General features: G+C 45.2%; 1 protein-coding gene across 1 annotated transcript; it reads right to left on the reverse strand.

Annotated features, from left to right (window-relative positions):
* Positions 1–914: 914 nt before the first annotated feature.
* On the reverse strand, positions 915–21828 carry UCHL1 (ubiquitin C-terminal hydrolase L1). Its single transcript, XM_073657002.1, has 8 exons — positions 21747–21828; positions 18627–18755; positions 17310–17460; positions 16392–16477; positions 14224–14271; positions 12471–12540; positions 11466–11524; positions 915–1251 (listed from the first exon to the last, which is right to left on the reverse strand). Exons 1-8 carry the CDS (start codon positions 21756–21758, stop codon positions 1165–1167), a joined length of 642 nt encoding a protein of 213 aa, XP_073513103.1. The 5' UTR covers positions 21759–21828; the 3' UTR covers positions 915–1164.
* Positions 21829–22083: the final 255 nt, after the last annotated feature.

Here is a 22083-nt window from a genome sequence, read left to right on the forward strand (position 1 = left end):
GGGGACTATTTGGTGGGAGTTTTGAAATGTTTGTATTTCAGAGTTAGTTTTATGTTAAGTAAATGGGTTTTTTTGCACCTGATTATGTGTAGTCTATTTTATTACATCCCTATGAAGGTCACTGATCACTTTTAGAGCACTGAAATTGCAAACATTAGATATTATAGGTATTTTTCTAGCCTGCGCCTGACAGTCACATTGTATGTGAACTCGTTAGAACCGATATTGTATGTGACGGAGGGTTAAGCAGCATTAGGGCTCCACCTCCTCTAGGCTCCTCCCCTTCTGGCAGCATGCTCTTTCCCTCTGCCAGCTGGTGTGCTCTGCCGCAGGACCCCCCCCTGCGCGTGCGCAGCCCAACGGTACCTGGCACGCTTGCAGCGGGGATGACCTGAGCATTGCACCCCGCGCAAGCGCAGACCCGGCTTGCTACGTAATAGGGTGCCCCACGACCCCGTGCAGCCTGGACTTCCGGCGCGCTACATCATAGGCCATGACGCAACCCTACATGTGCGCAGACCCGGAAGACCTGCCGGCACGCTCAGCCATGCCACCATGTGAGTGCAGACCCGGCGCACGTGGGAGAAGACCCCAGAAGGCAGCCCATGGGGGGGGTAAACATGGATACCTAAGGTCCTGCAATGTCTGCACAAGAGGAAAGACAGCAAATCAGAAGAACTATACTACATTTCTAGTTGTAGGTATTTGCCATTATACATACTGGCATAGGATCTTGGAGCTGGGAATACCCCTTTAATGTTTGGTAACACCAAGAGTGTCCCAAGCACCTGCATTTGTTTTAGCAATCATTCTGTGCCAGTTTTTTTTTTTTTTTTAAATAAACCTCAATACAAGACATTCCCAGCTGATCACTGCATTACAGATTTGCTCAATAAAGACTAGCACAGAGGAGCTTGTTTTCCAAAAATGCATTTTAATTCAGCTAAACAGCTGCACCAAGTGCTTTATGTTTGCAGAGGGGTGAAAGACTTTGTAGAGCACAAAATCACAGCAAGACATCTACCAAGCCAAGAGCATGTTGTGAAAAGCACTTCTATATCAAATCCTGCTGGAGCAGTAAGTTGGTGAAACACTTAACTGTAAAACAAGGCAGTAACGGTAAATAACCGAACTACAAGGAACTTTATCTGGAGTGGAAACAAGTTAAGCAGCCTTGACCAGAGCCACTGATGAAAAACGAACATCACCCTTCTCCCGCTCAGTAAACTGCTTGCAGATCTTGCCGCCATCCTACAAGAGAAAGATTGAATATTAAGGTATTGTCTATCCTTAAAATTAATATACCATATTTCTGACTATAAGATGCAATTTTTCCTCAAATTTGAGGAAAGTTGGGGGGGGGGGGGGGGTCTTCTAGTCCAATATACTTAAATACTGTGGCTGTAAGGGGGGGGCAACAGAGTAGTGGGGCACAGGAGGCAGCAGTCTACACTGCCTGCTACTAAAGAAAAATGAATATTCGCTGCTCCCCACACCCATGCAGAGAATATTAGTTTTCCTTAATAGCCGGCACACTGCCTGCAGTGTGGCTCCTGGTATGCATGCCCCCCTGATCTGTCACACTGCACAGAAAAAACCAAAACCAATTTTACTCACCTCTCCTCCAGCGCCGTGTCCCACTCTGTGCTGGAATAGTCATTCTCCCCAATAGCACACACTGTAGCTGCAGCGTGGCTCTTGCTATGCCTGCTATTAAAGCCCATGAGTATTCACTACTCTCATGGGAGCTGTTTGCCCAGATCCTTTACTCCCAGAGAAGCCCTTGAGCTTTGACACTTCACCCAGAGTCATATTATGCCATAGTAGTGTGCATTTTGTGCATCCCTTATCCCACACTTTATATACCAATGTGGGAGTAAGAGGATTCCCCCAGGAAGAAATCACAGTCTCCAGAGTACACAGGTGGGGCCCATGTCATCTCCATTCCCAACACCCTCCCTCATTCATGTAAGTGTACAAGTTGGGATGCAATAAGATACAGCCATCGATCAGGAATAGCTAGTGTGTCCTCATCCTTATGTTGGAGTTTGTAGAGCATGCTTTTTATGCCATCTTGATTCTCTCAACATGGTTTGTACTTTACGAAGTAGGAACAAGGAGCATTATGAATCACAAGATTGTGGCATAAGGATCAAAGATTTCCTCTATTTATAACCAATAGCAGCAGTCTGGACCATGCATTCACATTAGATTTAGAAAAAAAAAAAAAAGGTATGTTTAAAAGCAAGACTGCAGTATTTTTCCCAGTGCTGGAGTGGTGCTTTAAGTGTAACCCCCCCCTCCCCCATTCTTATACTCACCTTCCACCAGCTTCACCTTACAAAACACCACTCAGATCCCATCTTGTGCCTTTAACTTCTGACTCACAGCCAGTCAAAAGTTATGTCACAAGAGCTCAATGCAAGTCTGAGCCAGAACAAAGCTCTTAGAAGTGACCCCTGGCAGGCTCCATGACATTGGAGCTGCTGGCAGGTCATTTCTCACTGGAGACAGATGCTGGAAAAGGATGTAGGTGGCAGGTGAATACGAGACCAGGGAATTACATTTAAAAGCACTACTCCAGCGGTGCAATAAAAAAAGCCAACTGGTGTGGTGCTTTAATGCAGTTTATTCTTTAGGCCTAGTACTGACTATAGACAAGCTCAAAATTGAACAATTTAATTGATATGGTTACACTATTGGAGGATGGGGCAGAGGATCTACTGACATCAGGACAGATTTGTTCCAAATTGATAATTACACTCTGGAAGGTGGTCAGGTTTAACATCAGATTGGGTAACATTCAAAAAGCTGCACATCTGCATGGAGGCTCATGCGCTGTTCTATTTTTACTCACCTAAACCTAGTAAAATCCTTTGTATTAAATTGGTTGTCCACTACTAGGACAAGCTCAATCTTGTTTGGCCCCAATAGAATAAAACACTCATCTCCTGTGCTGCTGTTCCAGCGGAATCAGCACTTGCTCTTCTGGGGCTGAGTGTTACGTGTGCCCAATCACTGCTGGCATTCCTGTCCCTGCCTTCAGATGTATACGCAATAGGTGGTGAGAGCTTCAGCAGGCCGCTCATTGAATATGAATTACATCTGTCTGAAGGCAGGGACAGTGATGCCAGCAATGATTGGGTGCTGGGCACATGTGACACCCTCACATGTGCCCCAATCCAAGTCCTGACCTGGCTGTAATGGCACTGAAGGAGAGAGTACATCATCATGCCCCATTACAATAAAAGAGTGGTTGGCCTAGTAGTGGATAACCCCTTTAAGAAACATGCCGATGGTGGCAATGGGCAGTTTAGTCTAGTGCCTTTAATATTCAAGTCTGAGCTGGCCAGTCACTCAATTTAGCAGCCAAGAATGCTATAACAGTTGGGTTAAAGCAGTGTAGTAAGGACCAAAGCCCATCTTCAAAACCACCCACAGTTCATTCTACACTAAAATGCTTTGGCAGTGGATAACTTATTACTGTACATGTAGGAGAAATGTGATATGTAAGCATGTGCTACAGAAAAAAAAAAAAAAAAAAAAAAAAAAGTGTAGTTTGTTTGGATCTAATTCAGTTTCCCCACAATATCACTGATTAAAAATTACATTGGAGGTTTAGTATAAAGTGCTAGGTAGTATTTCAAGATTGTTTTTAGAAACTAGATATGGGTGTATAATGAATTTGCCCTACAGGACCATGCTGGCGAACCTATGGGACGTGTGCCAGAGGGGGCACGTGTGCCACAGCACTTGTGCTCCTGTATTGGTGGGCGAGTACTCTGAACCCACTGAGCACCAACGCCAGCCCCCACTTCAGCTAGATGTGTCAGAACACACCTAGCTGAAGTGTATTGCAGAGCATGAAATGCCAGGCCCGTGCGCTGCAATACATGCTGCTGGCAAATCAGAGGCCAGCGTACACACGACTGGGCGCATAAGTGACTTCATACGCCCGTCGCTAGGACGCTGAAGTCAGCGGCCGGCTACAGGAGAAGGCAGGCTAGTAGGATGTAGCATATACATGGATTGGGGAGGGCAGCAGACACATACATGGATTGGGGGCATATACCAAGATGGGGGTGAGCACATTACTGCAGTCTCATACCCCTACTCCTTTGTGGCTGCTCTATGCTGCCCACGCCTGCTCTGCAAGTTGTTTTTCTAAACTAAAACCTCAGTATTCAGGTTAGTTTCCCGTGTTGGCGATAAGTGGGTTTTGGGTTACAGTTTGGGCACTGTCTGTAAAAGTTTTGCCATCAGTGCTATAGGAGATTCCACAACAAGAGCTTAAAGGGAACCCGTCATGTCCCGTCTGTGTAAACTGCCCCCCATAGTGTTTGCATCACCAACATTCTTCTCATTAAAATTTGTTGTAATATAATGAGTAACTTTTTTATACTTCTATCCTACCTGCTCGTTTAGTTGTTTAGGGTGGGGGGGGATCCTCGTATTCAGACATGGGTGGCACTGCCCATGCATTTAAATTTTGCTCCTGGCTAGCGATGATGCATGTGGAACGCTTGTGCAGTTTTACCTGGCCAGCTGCAGCTCCCCGTGCATGTGCAGTAAGGCTGTGTAGTTCCCAGCTACACTGCATGCGTGTGATGATTGGCTCTGGCTGCACAGTGAAACTGGGAATGTCACTGCATGTGCGGGGAGCTGCAGCTGGCCAGGTAAAACTGTGCAAGCATACCACTTACATTGCTAACCAGAAGCAAAATTGAGGTGTGGGTGGCACTAGCCCTGACTGATGTGGCTCCACCCATGACTGAATACAAGGATCACACCCCTATGACTAAAATGAGCAGTTATGATACAAGTATATAAAAATGTTATAGACTCATTACCAGTTTTAATTAAAAAAAAAGCCTTAGTTACTTACTGGTAACGGGATTTTTTGGAGCCCATGACAGCACCACGTGAGAGAGGATCCGCCCATCAAGGACAGGAAACCTACAGGTTAAAAAGGGCGGCCCTCTCTTTCCGCCTCAGTTTAGTTAACAGAGCATGAGAGTACCGCCAAGGTTAGTTATAACAAAACATAATCACATTAAGTACATTACTTTTCAATTTCCCACAAGGGTGCACAAAAAGAAATCAAATCTACAGAAGTGCACAACACCAGTGAAGGGAGGGAATATACGGGTGCTGTCATGGGCTCCGAAAAATCCCGTTACCGGTAAGTAACTAAGGCTTTATTCGGTCGTCCATGACAGCACCACGTGAGAGAATTACAGAGACGAAGGAAATTAGGGAGGGACCACAGCTTGAAGCACCCTTCTCCCGAAAGTGAGATCTGCAGAGCCACCCAGATCCAATCTATAGTGCCTATAGAAAGTAGAGGGAGAAGACCAAGTGGCAGCCTTACAAATCTCCTCAATGGAAAGCCCTGTCTTCTCCGCCCAGGAGGTTGACACCGCTCTGGTAGAATGCGCCCTCAATCCCTCCGGTATCTCTTTATCCCCTGAGGAGTATGCGAGGGAAATGGCCTCCTTGATCCATCTAGCGATTGTAGCCTTTGAGGCCTTACAACCCTTCCTAGCCCCCTGAAAGCAAATAAACAGGGACTTCTCCTTTCTAAAGCCATGTGATACTTCTAAGTACCTTAGTACGCACCTCCTAACGTCTAAAGTGTGAAGTCTCTCCTCTGATTTTTGGGCGGAAAGCAAAAAGTTGGGAGAACCATTTCCTGGGTTCTATGGAATCGAGTGGCCACTTTAGGAAGAAAGGCTGGATCAGGTTTTAATATAATCCTATCGTCCAGAATTTGCGTGAATGGAGGGCATATTGAAAGGGCCTGCAGGTCACTGACTCTCCTGGCTGAAGTTAGGGCTACTAACAGGACCGTCTTTAGGAAAATAATTTTGGGGGAGACTAAATCTAGTGGCTCAAAAGAACTGGTCAAGGCATCTAAGACATAATTCAAATCCCAGGGAGACATCTTTGCTTTGGTAATGGGTCTACACCTAAAGGAAGCTTTTATAAAACGGCCTATCCAATAGTTATCTGCAATATTGGAAGAAAATAAAGCTCCCAATGCCGACACCTGTACTTTCAAGGTACTGGTAGTGAGACCTAATTCTAAGCCTGCTTGCAGAAATTCCAGAATTTTCCCAATAGGGGGCCCCTCCTCCACCTTAACTTCTGCAAAGGACAGAAACTTCCTCCAGGTCCTGGCATAAATACGGGTGGTAACAGGTTTTCTGCTAGCCAGGAGAGTATTCACTACATTTGCAGGGAATCCTTTGTTGGTCAATAACACCCTCTCAAATTCCACGCCGTCAAATGTAGACTCGGGGTTGGAGGATGGGAAAGTGGCCCTTGAGTGAGGAGGTCAGGAATCTCCGGAAGAACCCAGGGATCTGATATGGACATCTTCCGGAGGCCAGGGAACCACGGTCTTTTGGGCCAAAAGGGACATACGAGTATCACTCTGGCCCGGTCTGCCCTGATCTTTTTTTATCACCACTGGGAGCAGGATCATGGGAGGGAAGGCATATGCCAGAGGAAACCTCCAGGGATCCATAAAGACGTCCACTGCCAGGGGTCCTTCTCTGGGGTCTAAGGAACAAAAATTTTCCACTTTCCAATTGGCTCTTGTTGCGAATAAGTCCACAGATGGAAGGCCCCACATCTCTACGATTCTGGAGAATATTTGTGTATTTAGGGACCACTCTCCTTTTACAGAAGTACGGCTGAGGAAATCCGCTGTGATGTTTTTCTTGCCTTTTAGATGAGTAGCCAAAAGAGAGACAGTGATCTTTGTCTTTCAGCAGAAGTGCATTCGCTACCCTCATCAAGTTTCTTGAGCGGGTTCCCCCTTGGTGGTTTATGTAAGCAACCGTGACTTGATTGAGAGTACACGGACATGCTGGTCCTGAAAATATATAAGGAACTCGTTGAATGCATGCTGCACCGCCAGAAGCTCCTTAACATTTGATGACAACTGTTGCTCACTGCTTGACCAGGTTCCCTGCACTAATTTCCCTTCAAAGTGAGCTCCCCAACCTGTAGCACTTGCATCAGTGGACAAGACTGCAGTTGGACTACATTCCCAGGGAACCCCTTTAGCAAGATTGTCTTGTCGTAACCACCAACGAAGGGACCATATGGCACGAGGACCTAGCGTAAACTTACAGTCTAGATGCCCCTCTAAAGCTGCGTTATTGTACAACACATCCCACTGAAAGGCTCTTGAATGCAATTGTGACCAACGAACCGCAGGAAAAGTGGAGGTGAAGGTTCCCAATAGTGACATGGCCTTACGGAGTGACATAGAAGGTTTACGTATACGTTGTTCTACCAACTCCTGGATTCTATCAATTTTCTCTTCTGGAAGACAACATAGCTGTTGTTTCCTGGAATCTAATATGACCCCCAGATATTGTTGTACCTTGAGTGGAGATAGTCTAGATTTTTCTAAATTTAGAAACCACCCCAAACTCTTTAAGACAGACATGGTCTCCTGCAGGTGGGTCTCGCATTGAACCAACGAATTCCCCACTATCAGGAGATCATCCAGGTAAGGGATAATTAGAATGTCCCTTTCTCTTATATGGGCCATAACTTCCACCATTACTTTAGTAAAAACCCGTGGGGCTATAGCTAAACCGAAGGAGAGTGCAGTGTATTGGAAGTGTTTAACCACCCTGTCTATTTCAATGGCCAGCCTCAAGTATTTCTGGTAATCACTATGAATTGGGATATGGTAATACGCATCTTTGAGATCGAGCACTACCATATAGCAGTGGGGAAAAAGTAACTTTACAGATTTTAAAGGTGTGTATTTTAAGGAAATTATTCAGGGATGTCAGATTTATAATTGTCCTGAAACTTCCATCCGGTTTCGGAATCAAGAAGAGCGAGGAGTAGAAACCAAGACCCTTTTCAGCTTCTGGAACCTCAATCAGGACGTGCTTTCTTATTAGGGTTTGTACTTCCGAAACGAGGGCAGCCTGGCGTTCTGGGGAAGAAATTTTCAACCTCTTTCATCAGACTTGTCTTGCTCCCTGAAATATCTCTTCTGGAAAAATTTCCTCTTCCGGAACAATCTCTTAAAAGGAGGGTAGAGGAACTGATGGAAACCCCTTCTTAGGGTCCCCTGCTTTCTCCAATAAGTCATCCATGGTCTGACCAAAGAGGTATTCCCCTTCACACGGGATTGTACAGTCTGGACTTAGTCTGTAAATCCCCTGGCCAGCTTTTAATCCAAAAGGCTCGCCGAGCCGCATTTGACAGTGCTGCTGACTTTGCTGCCAACCTCACCGAGTCCACAGATGCATCAGCAAGAAAAGCTGCCACCCCCTGAACCAGTGGAAGGGAAGAAGTGTCTTTCCTAGAAGTCCCATCCTTCAACCGACTGTCTAGCTGTTCAAGCCACACCATCAGGGCTCTGGACGTACAGGTAGCTGCTACTGTTGGCCTCAGTGCTCCCGCAGCTGTCTCTTATGCCCCTTTCAGGAAAGTATCAGCCCGTCTGTCTAGGGGGTCTCTCAATGCACCCATATCATCGAACAGGAGGGAAGTTCTTTTCGCTGCTTTAGTAACAGCAACATCCAGCTTGGCTGCTTTTAACCAGGAGGAACACATAGCATCCTCAAACGGATATTTCCTTTTAAAGGATGGAGGAACACTACCCTTCTTGTCAGGCTCTCTCCACTCCTTATCAATGAGGTCTTTCACCCTTGAATTTACTGGAAAGACCCTTCTCTTTAGCCCCAGACCACCAAACATAACATCCTCAGCTGACTTCTCTACCCTCGAGTCCACTATCCCCATTGTAGATCGGACGGCTTTTACTAGGGCATCGACCTCCTTCAGGGGGAAGCACTGTCTGGCTCACTATCACAGGAAGAGAAGGCGGAGGAGGAAGCGACCGATAGCTCAGAGTCTGAACCCGGCTGGGTTTCTTGAGGAATATGCCCAGACTCTGAACCTTGCAATGCTTTGCCTATTTCTTCCCTTAAAGTTCTTAGGCCTAGGGAAAAATCTGGGGTCTCCTCCGATATCATTTTGCTGATACAAAGCTGACACAACCTTTTGCTATAAGAATCAGGGAGTGGACAGCTGCATAAGGCACACTCTGTGCTTGGACTTCGAGGAACATTTCTTGCTCGTAGAAGCAGAAGAATCCAGCATGCATGGCGAGGAATCACGCCGCACCGGACCGTCCTTCCGGCTCTTAGTGGAAGCTCTACTTGCACGACCAGACCCTAGCTGGGAATGACGCTGCGCCACTAGTTGAGGGCTCCCCAGAGGGCTGCTCCTGCAGCAGATGTTGCCTAGGTGACAGCTCCTGTGAATCTTCCATAGCTTACAATGTAAGAATGGGCTGGGAAGCACCTCTGTATGTTACCAGACCCTTTATATACTGGCCATACTGGTACCATGTGTGGGTGTGTGTTTCCTTCCTTTTTTTTTAACCCAGGAGGGCGTTACCTGCTCCTTGGTCTTCCTCCCCAGGTCCAGGTGGGATCCAGGCGGGCTACTCGCCGCCAGGTCCTCAATCCCCCGGCGTTCAGCTGCTCGTGCCAAAAAAAATTCAAAACGAGCCCTGCCCCTTCCGGTGACATCACAGGGCTTCCTGCCCGGCGCACCGGGAGTCGCGTCAGAAGGTTGCGCCCTGGATCTCCTGCAAGCGGTAGCGAGGGGGGGGGGGGTTTGAGGAAGCCCGCTAGCGGCCCCACACCTGGCGGACATCTACCTCCCGTGAGGCGATGTCGCAATGCTCACGGAGGCGCCCCCATGAGGACCGGGACGGACCGGCTCCAACCACCTGCTGTGGCCCTCTCTGGGACAGGAGTCCATCTTCTGCAGGTAAGCCTGCAAGGTCCCCCATCATGGACAGGAAACCTAAACTGAGGCGGAAAGAGAGGGCTGACCTTTTTAACCTGTAGGTTTCCTGTCCTTGATGGGCAGATCCTCTCTCACGTGGTGCTGTCATGGACGACCGAATAAAAATATGTTAGTGATGCACATTGCATCACTAACAATGCTATGGGGCAGTTTACATAGTAGATAAGACATGACAGGATCCCTTTAACACTGTCCTGCAAGTCTGCGCATAGAGTCCCGCTGACAGATTCCCTTTAACTTGCTATATAATCTGATAGCAGCATGACAGATTTAACTTACTGGGCTGTGTTTTGTGGTTTCAATACAAGCAGTGTTTTGTCAGGAGATTTCCATTACAGGACTAGCTGCCTCCTGGTCCAACCCCATCCCCAGTTATTGTACACAGAAAGCTGCCAGTCAGGAATGTGGGTAAGGTTATAAAAGGCTTGGCATTCTGAGCTCTGCAACAGAAAGATATTTTCCCTGGTTTGCGCTGATGTAACATGAATAGGTTTGTTGTCCCCCCGCTTGCGCAATGTGTATTGTAAAGCTGTGCGCAGTGATGACTGGCTCCCATGCATGCAATTGGGAGCCGCTCGTCCGTGCGCACGGGTGGCTTTACAATACACATTGCGCAAGCACAGGACCACAACAAGCCTATTCTTTGTGACGTCAGCACAAACCGGTGACAATTCAAGTTGAGAGGGTGGTGACAAGCTGGACTGAATAAAGGAACACACCTATGACTAAAAGAGCAAGATATAAGTATATAAAGTGGATTTTACAAAAGATTACAGCACTGATTTTAATGCAAAAAGCGTGTTAGTGATGCATATTGCATCACCAACAACCTGGGGTCAGTTTACATGGTCCAACTGACATGACAAGTTCCCTTTGAAAGTTTTCCTTTAACAAGTGTCAACCCAGCCAAACTGAATAGGGAAGGGGAGTCTCAGGAATGTGGGGGTCCCAGACTTGAAGAATAAAGTGATTGCACAAAGCAATGCCAAGTTCTTCAGTGGATACTACTGCAAAGTACTTATACTTGACTACACATAGTTCTTAAACAGTTTATGACAATGCTTACAAACTCCAGAGCCTGCGAGTGCTGCTCAAACAGATTTCAGGATCTGGCCCCCCTCAGGGGCAGACACTTCTGCTTGCAACATTAGAAATTAAGAGTTTGACAAGTGGCACAGTGAAGTCACAGGCCTCAATCATACACCAGCCCTGGCAAGCATGAAGGTGGTGGTCAGTGGAGTGCCATGTTCCTGAATCCAAGTGCTGAGAGGACCCTTTACCTTAGTTACATGGCATTTACAATTGTTAACAGTCACAGCTAGGACAAGTCCACATAATTGTACTACAGATTTGCATTTATAAAAGTTAAGACCACAAGTACTACATTTTGCATTACCAAATTGCTTCAAACCACTATACTTGATTTAATATGGATTCATCCTATGCCACCAACAGCTGATTGAGCTTTACCATGATGTGGTTTACAACCTTGGGTTAAAAGGTCATATTGATATGAAGGAACCAATGTCTTTACATATCACTACAGATTAGTTTTAAGTAGCACACTAGATTTGGATTTACACTAAAAACAAAAGTTTAACCCTTACCTCCAGTAATGTTCCTTTAGAAGTTGCACCGTGGTTAATCGGCTTTGAAATTAACCCATCTATAAAGAAAAGTTATAGCCAATGAGATACTAGGGTAACAGTTAGACACATTAGCGTTTACAGATTAGGTAGGAATCTTGTCTGAATGTACAGTAGTGGCAGATAAGGTTGATTGGGACATTTGCTTTCCAGAAGAGCCATGTTTCAGCAGGTGTTTGCATGTTGAGCACATGGGATGAAATAAGGCAAGGAATATAAAAGGAGGAAGAGAAGCCTTGTATCCAAGTGGAAAACAGGAAATGGGATCCATTAGCCAAGATAACCAGAGTTTTAAGTTAATCATTGAATTGGATTTTTACCATGTTCACTAGATGCCAAGACTGACCTGACAATTCCCCAGGTCATTACAAGTTTGTAGATAGGGAATGAATGCAGATTTTGCTGGAATAGACTGGGCACTATTTGCAGTGCCCTCTACACTCCAAGATTGGTATACACCTTGGACTCAAAAGTTGAGTGACAATTATAAATGACATGTAGAAGCAGATTCTGCTTGATTGATTGTTTTTGTGGACTCATGTTGACATTCCAGAGCCTTTCCTACCAGTAATGTGGAAATCTAGTATTTTTCCACTGACATCACAAAAAAAAAAAAAACCCACAAAAGAGTCCCTATTCTGGTCTAAGTTTTTGTTGCTAGTATTGTGGGGTACATATTGCTCAAAGTGATGCGAATCTAGCCTTAACTTATTTTATGCTCTATGCTGAGCATTTACCTTGGGATTTTAGCCTACATGTACATTGTGTACAAGGAGGTTAAAGGGAATCTAAGCCAGTAGGATTTATATTGGCTCAGAATCAATGGTATATATAAATATCAGTGTCAAAGGCAAGCTTTTTTTCTATAGCATAATTGATTTGAAAGTTGTTGTTTTTTTTAAACCAAAAGTGAGGCCATATGCATTGTGCAAAGGCATTACACCAGCTGATACAAGCCATCCTTACCAAGTTCATAGAGCTTTCCATTCACAGCTGTAAACACTACCAAATGGAAGTGAACACTGTCTTCAATAGGCTAGAATATGAAAAAAAAGTAATGTGCATTAAGATTAAACCCTGTACATGAGCCTTATAACTTCAGTCTGATAATACATCTTATCCACAGGATAGGTGAAGGGGGTCCTTATCCTGAGTCAATAGTGCCTACTGCTGGCCATTTCTTCCTCTGGCCTAATCAGTAATGGCAACTCTCAATTGGACAACCTCTTTAAGGGAGTTCAACTACCATATAAAATGCCCCAGTGTATTTAAGTGGTGGAGGCAAGTGTTTTGTAAATGCCTTGTGTTGTTGCCTGTGAGCGGCGCCATCGCTGACCACTCACCAGGCATTACGAGACCCCTGGCTGCAGCTGACTCTGGCATTTGATGTAGTGTTCCTACTGCAGCTGGGTGTGGCTCAGTGCTGCGCTCCCCACGGTGGATGCTGGGCAACTCCACCCACATCCAATTGGGGGGGGTGTCACTGAGCCACACCTGGCTGCAACCAGAACACGACATCAAATGCCAGAGTCAGCTGCAGCCAAGGGGTCACGTAATGCCTGATGAGTGGTCAGTGATGGCACCGCTCACAGGCAACACCACAAGGCATTTACAAAACACTTGCCTCCACCATTTAAATACATTGGGGCATTTTATATAGTAGTGGACAATCTAACAAAGGGCCCAATTAGTCAATGAATGGGTGTGCCAAGTACAATGTGTTTCATCTCAGCTGGTGAACACCTCTGCTACAAGTGTACTCCAGTACATTACTGGTGAAATTTACACTAAGGGGCATCAGAGTTAAATGGGTGTGCTTAGCCAATGGCAGAGACTAGCAAGAAATTCCCTAAATAAAATATATATATATATATATATTTATGAAAATTGTGTGACAACTGAAACTGTTTACAACAGAAAATTGGTGCAAATATTTTCATGAGTCAGGGTCAGTTTGGCTGCCAGTCTTTTGAGCTACTGCAAGGGTAACTAAAGCCCCCGTCTCACATGGCGAGATCGCTGCTGTGTCATGGTTTTGGTGACGAAACAGCGACCTCACCAGCGATGTCGCTATGTGTGACACTTTGCAACGATCAGGCCCCTGTTGTGAGGTCGCTGATCGCTGCAAAGTGTCCTGGACCATTTTTTGGTTGTTGCCCTCCCGCTGGTCAGCACACATCGCTGTGTGTGACCAGCGATCAGGCTGGTAACCATGATAAACATTGGGTTACTAGGGGCACACGCCCACCTAGTAACCCGTTGTTTATCATAGTTACGAGCCTGCTAAAGTGAGTGGTAACCTCCTGCTCACTGTAGCAGAGTGGCAACCATGATAAACGGGTAACTAGGAGCACGTGTGCCCCTAGTAAACTGATGTTTATCATGGTTACCAGCCTGCTCCTGCTTCAGCAGGCTGGTAAGCAGGACATCGTGGAAAGATTCTTTCCACAATGTCGCTGCTCCCGATAGTTGGTGAGCCTGCCTGTTTGACAGCTCACCAGCGACCACATAGAGACGCAGCAACGAACCCCGACAGGTCGTATCGTTGCAGCGTCGCTAAGTGTGACGGGGCCTTAACCTTAGAAGACTGATGAGCAAATACAGTGATTGTAGTGTATTTATACAATGCAAATATCCAGGTATTCTGGCTCATCTGTTATCAAACTCCTGAAGAGTCTGTTAAGTCTTCTATAGCCATTTAAGGTTTCTGAACACTTACCTGGCAGTGTCCTTCAGCTGCAATAGAGTTATGTGCAGAGCACAGGGCCTGGAAGACAGTGCATTTGTTAGAATAAATACATATCTTACTAAGAGGGAGATTTTAATCAAAACTTTAAAAATGAGATAGGTAGCAACTCTTTAAAATTTACTTTTGCCTTCAGATACCCCTTTATCAAAATCTGTATTAGAGGTCATAATACAAACCATTTATGTACTTGCTTTCAAAATGCCATAACTGCACCAACTGTCTTACTTACTGTCTTGACAATTTGTTTAAGCCCCCAGTGCATCCTGGGGTGCTCAAAAGCAGCATCAGAGCAGGGGCAAAGGCTGGTCCCTGTCACAGCCTATGCCCCCTCTTAAACAAGTCAGTGACCCTTGTGGTCTCTTCTGTCTTAACACTGCAATGTGCATAGTGACAGTGCCTGCTCTTGTTGGCTGAGATCTGCAGTAATGCGCCAGCAACAGCAGTGCTACAATACCCAGCAGAAACTAGTGATGTTACCTACAGGGGTGGCACTGATCTCCTGCACACCAGGTATTGTAACACCATTGTTATGCTGGCTCATTACTGCAGGTCTCAGCTGAAGAGGGGGCACTGTCACTGTGCACATGGCAGTGTAAAGAGCAGGGACCAGCCCTACTGAAACAAGCATCACTGATTCTTTGTTTCAGGAAGGGGCAGAGGCAGTGACTGCAGCCTTTGCCCCCTCAGCCCTGATGCTTTGAGTATCCCAGGATGCACAAATTGTCAGACATGAAGTATAAAAAGTCTAGTTAGGGAACAGTAGGGAGTTTTTAAAACCGGTATATTAGAAAATAAAATCAATTAGATGGGGATTTAGACAACAGCATTGGCCTGAGGAAATGTAGTTCATTGGGTGAAATCTGCACATAACTTGGAATGAATGCCCCAAGCCTGCTGGGGATAGTGCTATTAACTTCTACAAACAAGAAGTTAATTTTCCTTTAGCATCTGCTCCCCCCCCCCCCCCATAAAATTAACTTAAGACCGCAAGTTACGTAGCCCTTGTGTGGTGTGATCTACTGATTTAGCCTCAAGTGTAACAAGATTTAAAGGGGTTCACTACTATGACAATGACCGCCAATAATAAGGAAGGGTCATTAAAAGGAGATTGAGGTGATCCAACATATCAGTAGTGTGGGTGTATATAGTAGAGCACTAATACTCTGTACAACATTTAGTGGATGCTGTAGGTTCAGCCTGAAGACTCCAGATGCATGTCAATTTTACACAAATTAAGGCAATGAGAAGGTTTTTCTCTTCAGGACAGCGTCAGGCTGCGTGCACACGATGTGTTTTTCATGCGTTTATGCTGTGGAATTTCCTCAGCGGAAATGCATCAAAACCGCTTGGTAATCCGCCCCCCATGGTCCCCAATGGCATTCCACAATGTCAGTGCACATGCTGAGGATTTTTCCGCAGCATGTTCATTAATTTTGCGGAAGCGCAGCGGAATTGCCGCCATTGACTTGCATTGAGACGCATATAATCTGCGTCTGTACATGCGTTTCAATGTGCGGATGGTACCCAGTTCTGGAGGAGAGAAGACTCATCCAGACCTGGGTACCATTGTATCTGTAAAAAAAAAAAAAAATAAATAAAGTTTATATTCACCTGTCTGGGGGCTTCTCTCTGCTTGCCGGCAGCGCTCATCTTCCAGGACCCGAGATGACGTTGTGGTCATGTGACCGCAGGCTGTCTCGCGAGAGCCCGGCAACCAGGAAGAAGCCAGGACGAGCGCTGCAGCACACGCGACGGGGCATCGGAGGCAAGTATAGCTTTATTTTTATGGTCACACTATATAAATCCATGCCGTTTGCATGGATTTATACAGTGTGACCTAGTTGTCAAGCACTTTCCAAGTGATACCACCGCCTGGAAAGTGCTTGTCAGTCTGCATGCGTTAATGCATGTGAATCTGCATGCGTTTTTTTCAGCCAGGGAGATACAGAAATTTTCAGCATCGTGGGCACATAGAATCACAAGTGCATTCAGCAGATAAGTTACAAGTTGTAGTGTGAATGATGATTTAACCACTTTTTCTGCCCCTAGGTTAAAGGCCACATAAAGTGTAGTCAGAACATATTGAGACCCTTATCTTCAGATCACACATCATAACCATGACTTAGGCTCACTCATACCTCTGTTTTCTCCAGTAGTTTAGCCCGGTCATCAGGAGAAGCATCAGCAGATTTGTCTAGGAAGTTCTTCAAAGCAGAATTTGGATCTGCAATAAGTCAAGACCAGCATAGTCCTGGTTATTGGCCATATGAATGCATGTCATACAAGCATGTATTTTCAGAAGAAAAAAAAAAAAACAAAAAAAAAAAAACTAAATTTATCCATCCAGGAGCCTATAACATTTCCACAGAATTTAATAGACACGAGTGATTTGAAATCAAAATTCCCCCTCCCCCAAAATCTACATGATCCAGATACCAGAAAGTGTGAGTGGCATAAGGATGTAGGTTGGTCAACCATTAATCCTCTAGAACAAAATAGTGTACATGTACATCAGCACTGGGGTGACTGTATGTGGAGGGTGCTCTGGAGCAGAGCCTCCTCGACATGCAATAATATATTAAGGTCCTGGTTCATTAAGCTCTCTGCAGTGAAGGAGTTATTAGAAATCAGAGCAAGATCATAGCCATAGGGGCTCCCAAGACATTCAGGAGACCCCCAGTTCTGCTCACTTCCAAACTTCTGGTGGGGCATTTGACAACGCAAGTGGCAGCTTTGAGAGGTTTGTCGTGTCAAACAGGTGACCAAGCTCCCCACAACTTCTGAAAGGGGGACATTGTTCGCTGATCAACCTTAGACCTCTTAAATGTGCATCCTCATAGTCCTTGATATTCATGATCTGTGGTTCCCTTCCCCCACTACTTCTTTTTAAATCAGAAAGGCATCAGTGGCAGTATGGCAGTGAGTATTTGAAATTGGGGTATCATTGGTTTATACTACAGACAGGACAGCAGAAGCCTAGACGGAAAGCGATTATATCTGGTGGGTGTAATTCTGCCTCAGTTTAAGCTAAAAGGATTGTAGTCACGGCCACTTACCGAAAGTCAGTTTGTCCTTATTACTTGCTGCAGCATGAATGAGACCAACAATTCCACAGGAGTTTTCAATCGTCTGCTTCATGAAATATATGCTGCCATCAGGTTCCTTGCCCTTATGTTCATCATGTTGGTTCTTCCTGAATTCATCATGCTAAAATAAAGCCTCAGAATAAAAACCACCAGGATAGTAAGGCAGATTTACCTTGTCTATAATCATCTGGCTGATGGATAGAGCAGATGCATATTTTTAATATCTAGTTTAGGTTTACACTACTGTAAGCCCAAGAAGTTCATACAGCAACTCAAATTTAAGCATATACCCTTTTTCTTGAAGTTAATGCAAATGAGTCAAACCATTAAGGGGTATCCAGAGAAATGAAAGACCCACCTGGCATATGCACTAGATCTTTCCATTATCTCAACCCCCTAATCATGTGAGAAAACAAGGTAGATTGGTGTAGCCACGCTACCTTGTCATTCAGATGAGCATATTTTAGGCTAGTTTGCAAAACTGATATCAGGAAGCAATATGGCACTATAAAAGTCTATGGAGCAGTTAACACAAGTGGAATCATGAGGGGTTACTAGTCAAGAGCTCAATTAATGAGCGGGTGGGAGATGTTTCCCAACATTTAAGTTATTCTCTATCCTATGAATGAAGCATATAATTTACTGATCCTGAGAACTGGGCACTGCAGAGCCTCATCTGAATGGAGATGTGGATCTTGTCCACTGCTGCACCATCAGTTCTCTATGGGACTGTGCTCCGCTTTCTCTGGCAGTCTCATGTACATTGAATTCAGTGGAGGGGTGCAGGCTTGACCTGTGCTCCATTCAGATTGGGAACCATCTTTCTTGGGAAACCCCCTTTAATAAGAGAATCTTATAGCTGTGCTTCAGCTGGTCCCATCACATGAACTTCAAGCTCCCATCTGGCCTGATGTCCACAGACTTGGGGTGTCATACACCCATCGCAAATTGGCTTCCAAGCGCCACAAGATCAGAGCTGCAGCACAGTTTGGCACAGAGGGCATTGTGCCATGGTCGGTTGTGCACACTAACCCAACAGCTATACTGGAACAATTGCATCTTTATAAAATTGCCTTTTGAAGGAGTATTCCCACTTAATGTAACTATGTAAAAAGTCAAACTTAACGCAACTAAAAGTTGAACATTTCAACCTTGTGGACCTGCAAGTACCAGATTAATGGCAAGTCTTGTGGTTATTCCAGTAATGTATAATATAGGAATAAGTAAAGCAATATAAAAAAAAAAAAATCTCTACACCTAATTAGTGCAAAATATGCCATAAACTACCTGTTGGGTGTGTGGGAAGAGCAGCAGCAGTGCATAGACTTCATGAGAAAATGACTTGAGATAATCCTCGTCAAACCCCAAAACATCCACAAACTTGCAGGTTGGAGAGACCCCCACCTTCATCATTAGCTGCAAATAAAGACATTAGGAGACACTGAATATAGAAATCAGTGACATGTAATGAACTTGCAAGTTTTATAGTTTTTTTTGACAATCAGGTATACTGAAACTGGGCATGTGTAGAACAAAGGGCTAATTTTCTCCAACTGATATTGACCAGTCAACTTAAGGACATACAATTATGATCTGCAAACTCATCGTTATCCGGAAGACATTACAGGCAAGACGGGAAGGGCGGCTGCAGTGAAACCTTAGCAGTGTCCATCTAAGGAGGAACGCAGATCAATATTGCATTTCTACAAGAGAGACTTTTTCCATCATAACTTGATATCTAGAGCAGAAATGCATATACCATGGAAGGGCAAGACTAGTCTAGTGACAGTGAGCTTCCCATTAAGCTAAGGTAGTTAAGGCAAAAAAAAAAAAAGTTATGTTGATCTATACAACTGGATGCTGGCAGTGCTCCCCATAAAACAGTAAGAAAGTATGGGAGTTTTCTTTAGAAGATGCAAAGTTATCAGCCATCCAGCATAACCCATCGATTCCACTGTTATCACCCTCTATTAGGAGCCATGTCATGTTCACCATTTCCCCACCAGACAGGAGTCCCAAGTGTCAGCACCTGCAAGGGACCCACCAAATTATAGCCTGCAGTAATTGGCACCTGTATTTCTGCAGTGCCCAAAAGGCAGAACTACAAGGGCAATAAGAAGTTAAGCCACCCTGATAGCATCTACCTTAAGATCTCTGCTTCTTTCCAGCAAAGGGGATGCTTAACTACTGTCAGGCTTTAATGGTCTTGTCCAATAGTATTTAAAGCGCATCTGTCAGCAGGATTGTGCTTAGTAAGCCACATACACTGCCATGTGAGCACAGTTACACTGAGTAAAATGAGACCTTTATTGATGAAATCCATCCTGTGGTTCTTTGATAATCTTTATTTTCATTTCTGCCATAATGAGATGCTTGTGCTTTGGTGCAGCCTTTGGGGAGGGGCTGTAACTGGTGCCCTCATTATGTATGCCTATCTCTGGCTTCTGATAGGTCATTGTCCTTTCAGTGACCTGCCTACTATTTTAAATACTACCTTTGTAATTTCTGTGCCAAAGTGAAAATTTACATGCCCCAAAATGGACGCCCATGCTGTAGCATCTTTTGGTTGCTGGGAGATGTGACTGCACATGCCATTTTGCTTTTGGAAAAATAGTTTAGGTGCAGCAATATGGCACCGCACAGTAGCATCTCTGGGCAACCGAGAAATGCTACTGCACAAGCAGGAGCCATATTACTGCAAGCAAGTTTTTCTCCTCTAGCAAGATGCTACTGCTTGGGTGGCATTTATCACTTGATGATTCTACTGCGCAGGTGCCATTTTGCTAGAGGAAGAAAGTTGCATGCAGCAATATGACCCCCACAGTAGCATTTCTCGATTGGGTGCAGCAGCATCTCTAGGCAAATTCTTTCTAAAAGCAAAGTGGCTACTGAGCACATGGCAGTGGCCATTTTGTTGTATGTAAATTTTGTTTGCCACAGAAATTACAAAGGCAGTATTTAAAATAGGCATAATGAGAGCACCAATTACAGCCCCTCCCCAAAAGCCACCCCAAAGCACGAGCATATTATGTCAGAAATGAAAAGATAACAGAACCTCTGGACAGATTTCATCAAAGGTATCATTTTACTCAGTGTAACGTCACCCACCTGACAGGGTATGTGGTTTACCAAGCACAATCCAGTTGACAGGTGCGCTTTAAGCCATGGAGAGAAAAAAAAAAAAAAAATCCCATCAGAAAAAATTCAACTACTTCAGAATTGCCAATAAACGTCAGGGGGGGGGGTACACTTTCCTGTATATTGATGTTTTAGTGTGTGAGCGCATGTTAAGCAGCTGACATGAAATTCTGAAGCTGTCCGACTCTCCCACGAGAGGCAAACCTGCTGTATTACTAGGTTTGCCTTCTTAATCATTATATATACCAGGGCTGTAGAGTTAATATAAAATGAATCAACTCACAAGTTAAATAATTTGGGTACAGTAGTACAAAGCAGGATGTGCTGGAGAGGTTAAGAATTTGGGAAAGTTGTGAAATGTGCTATAAAGGTCTGTTCCTGATCTAAGGATTTTGGCTTTTAGTTGAGATGAGCGTGTACATAAAGTGCAGCACTGACTCAGTAGTGAGGCCTTGTGGAGGAGTCAGTTTTAGCTTACCAACTCCACAGCCCTGTGTATACAGATTAGGAAACACCACTGTGCTTCCTCTTCTACACCCAGTGATCACTGGAGGGAGAGAAGAGCTGCTGGATGCTAGGAGACCCAGTCAGCTCTGCAGCCCAGAGGCTGAATTTCTCCTGTAAGCCATACCAGCAATTAACAGTTTACAGATTTGTTAAGATACCAAAGTCTTTAAAAACTCTGATTTTCTGTGGGCACTGCAAAAAAAACTACCACTCTGAGTCAGTATGAAGCACTAGCCATGATAAAAGTCCTAGAAATATTTTTAGCCATGTCACTGCTTGTAACCCTGCCCAAGACAGGGGTGTGGGGTGGGGCGCTGGCAACACCATCACAGCCAGAGGAAAGTGGTATTGAACAGGTTAAAAAAACAAAACAACAACAACACAGGCCTGCTGTGAGCATGAGCCCACCCGGAGAGATACTGACACCCCAATAGATAGAGGTCTTATGGCCCTTCATAGTGTGTCCCCTATGTTGGGGGGGGGGTGCTGACCCTCATGTGTGGACTTGTATCCTCCAGTGTCAGCAGTTTTAGGCTTCCACACAATTAGCCCCTATAGATTTAGGCTGAGGATATACAATGATCATCTACCATTACAACTTTACACGTGGGACTAAAACCCCCAAAAGCCACCAGAAGTGAGGAGCAGCACATGTAGTGCAGGGGTGAGAGGAGGCACATGGACCGCGCCCTAATCCGGGTCATCCATTATTAATGGGCGCCGGCCAGGAAGGAGGACCACAGCCCCGCCATCTCCACTCACTTTATTCAGCATCTGTGGAGACACAAAGAAACGAACAGGGTCAGAGAGAAGCCGCCATACAAACAGACCTGGTCATGAGGAGAGAGCCGGAGCCTGTACCTCGGGGTTAATCTCCATAGGTGCCAATGTTGCCATGACAAAGCCTTCTCTGTCCGCTCTATACACGATGCTTCGGCGCTGCTCACTGACTGAGACAAGTGACACGCCCCGGCTGCTTTTATGTGGGAGGATAGGTACCAACTGAACCGCGAGAAGAGGGGGAGAGTGAGTCAGCTGGTACCTTCATTGGATCCTCCCCCCGAACAGAACCGAGTCGTCTGTTCCTGGCGCGAGATAA

Source organism: Phyllobates terribilis, unplaced genomic scaffold (genome assembly GCF_046119375.1).
Source record: "Phyllobates terribilis strain yellow unplaced genomic scaffold, ASM4611937v1 Scaffold_1__5_contigs__length_1240528914, whole genome shotgun sequence".
NCBI lineage: Eukaryota > Metazoa > Chordata > Amphibia > Anura > Dendrobatidae > Phyllobates > Phyllobates terribilis.

Bases quoted from the DNA above. Each gene is read 5' to 3' on its own strand.
- UCHL1 (XM_073657002.1), bottom strand. The intron at 16,478-17,309 runs GTAAGTGGCCGT...GACTTATTGCAG, and splicing joins TAAGGACAAACTGACTTTCG to ATCCAAATTCTGCTTTGAAG. The intron at 12,541-14,223 runs GTAAGTGTTCAG...TTCATATTCTAG, and splicing joins CAGCTGAAGGACACTGCCAG to CCTATTGAAGACAGTGTTCA.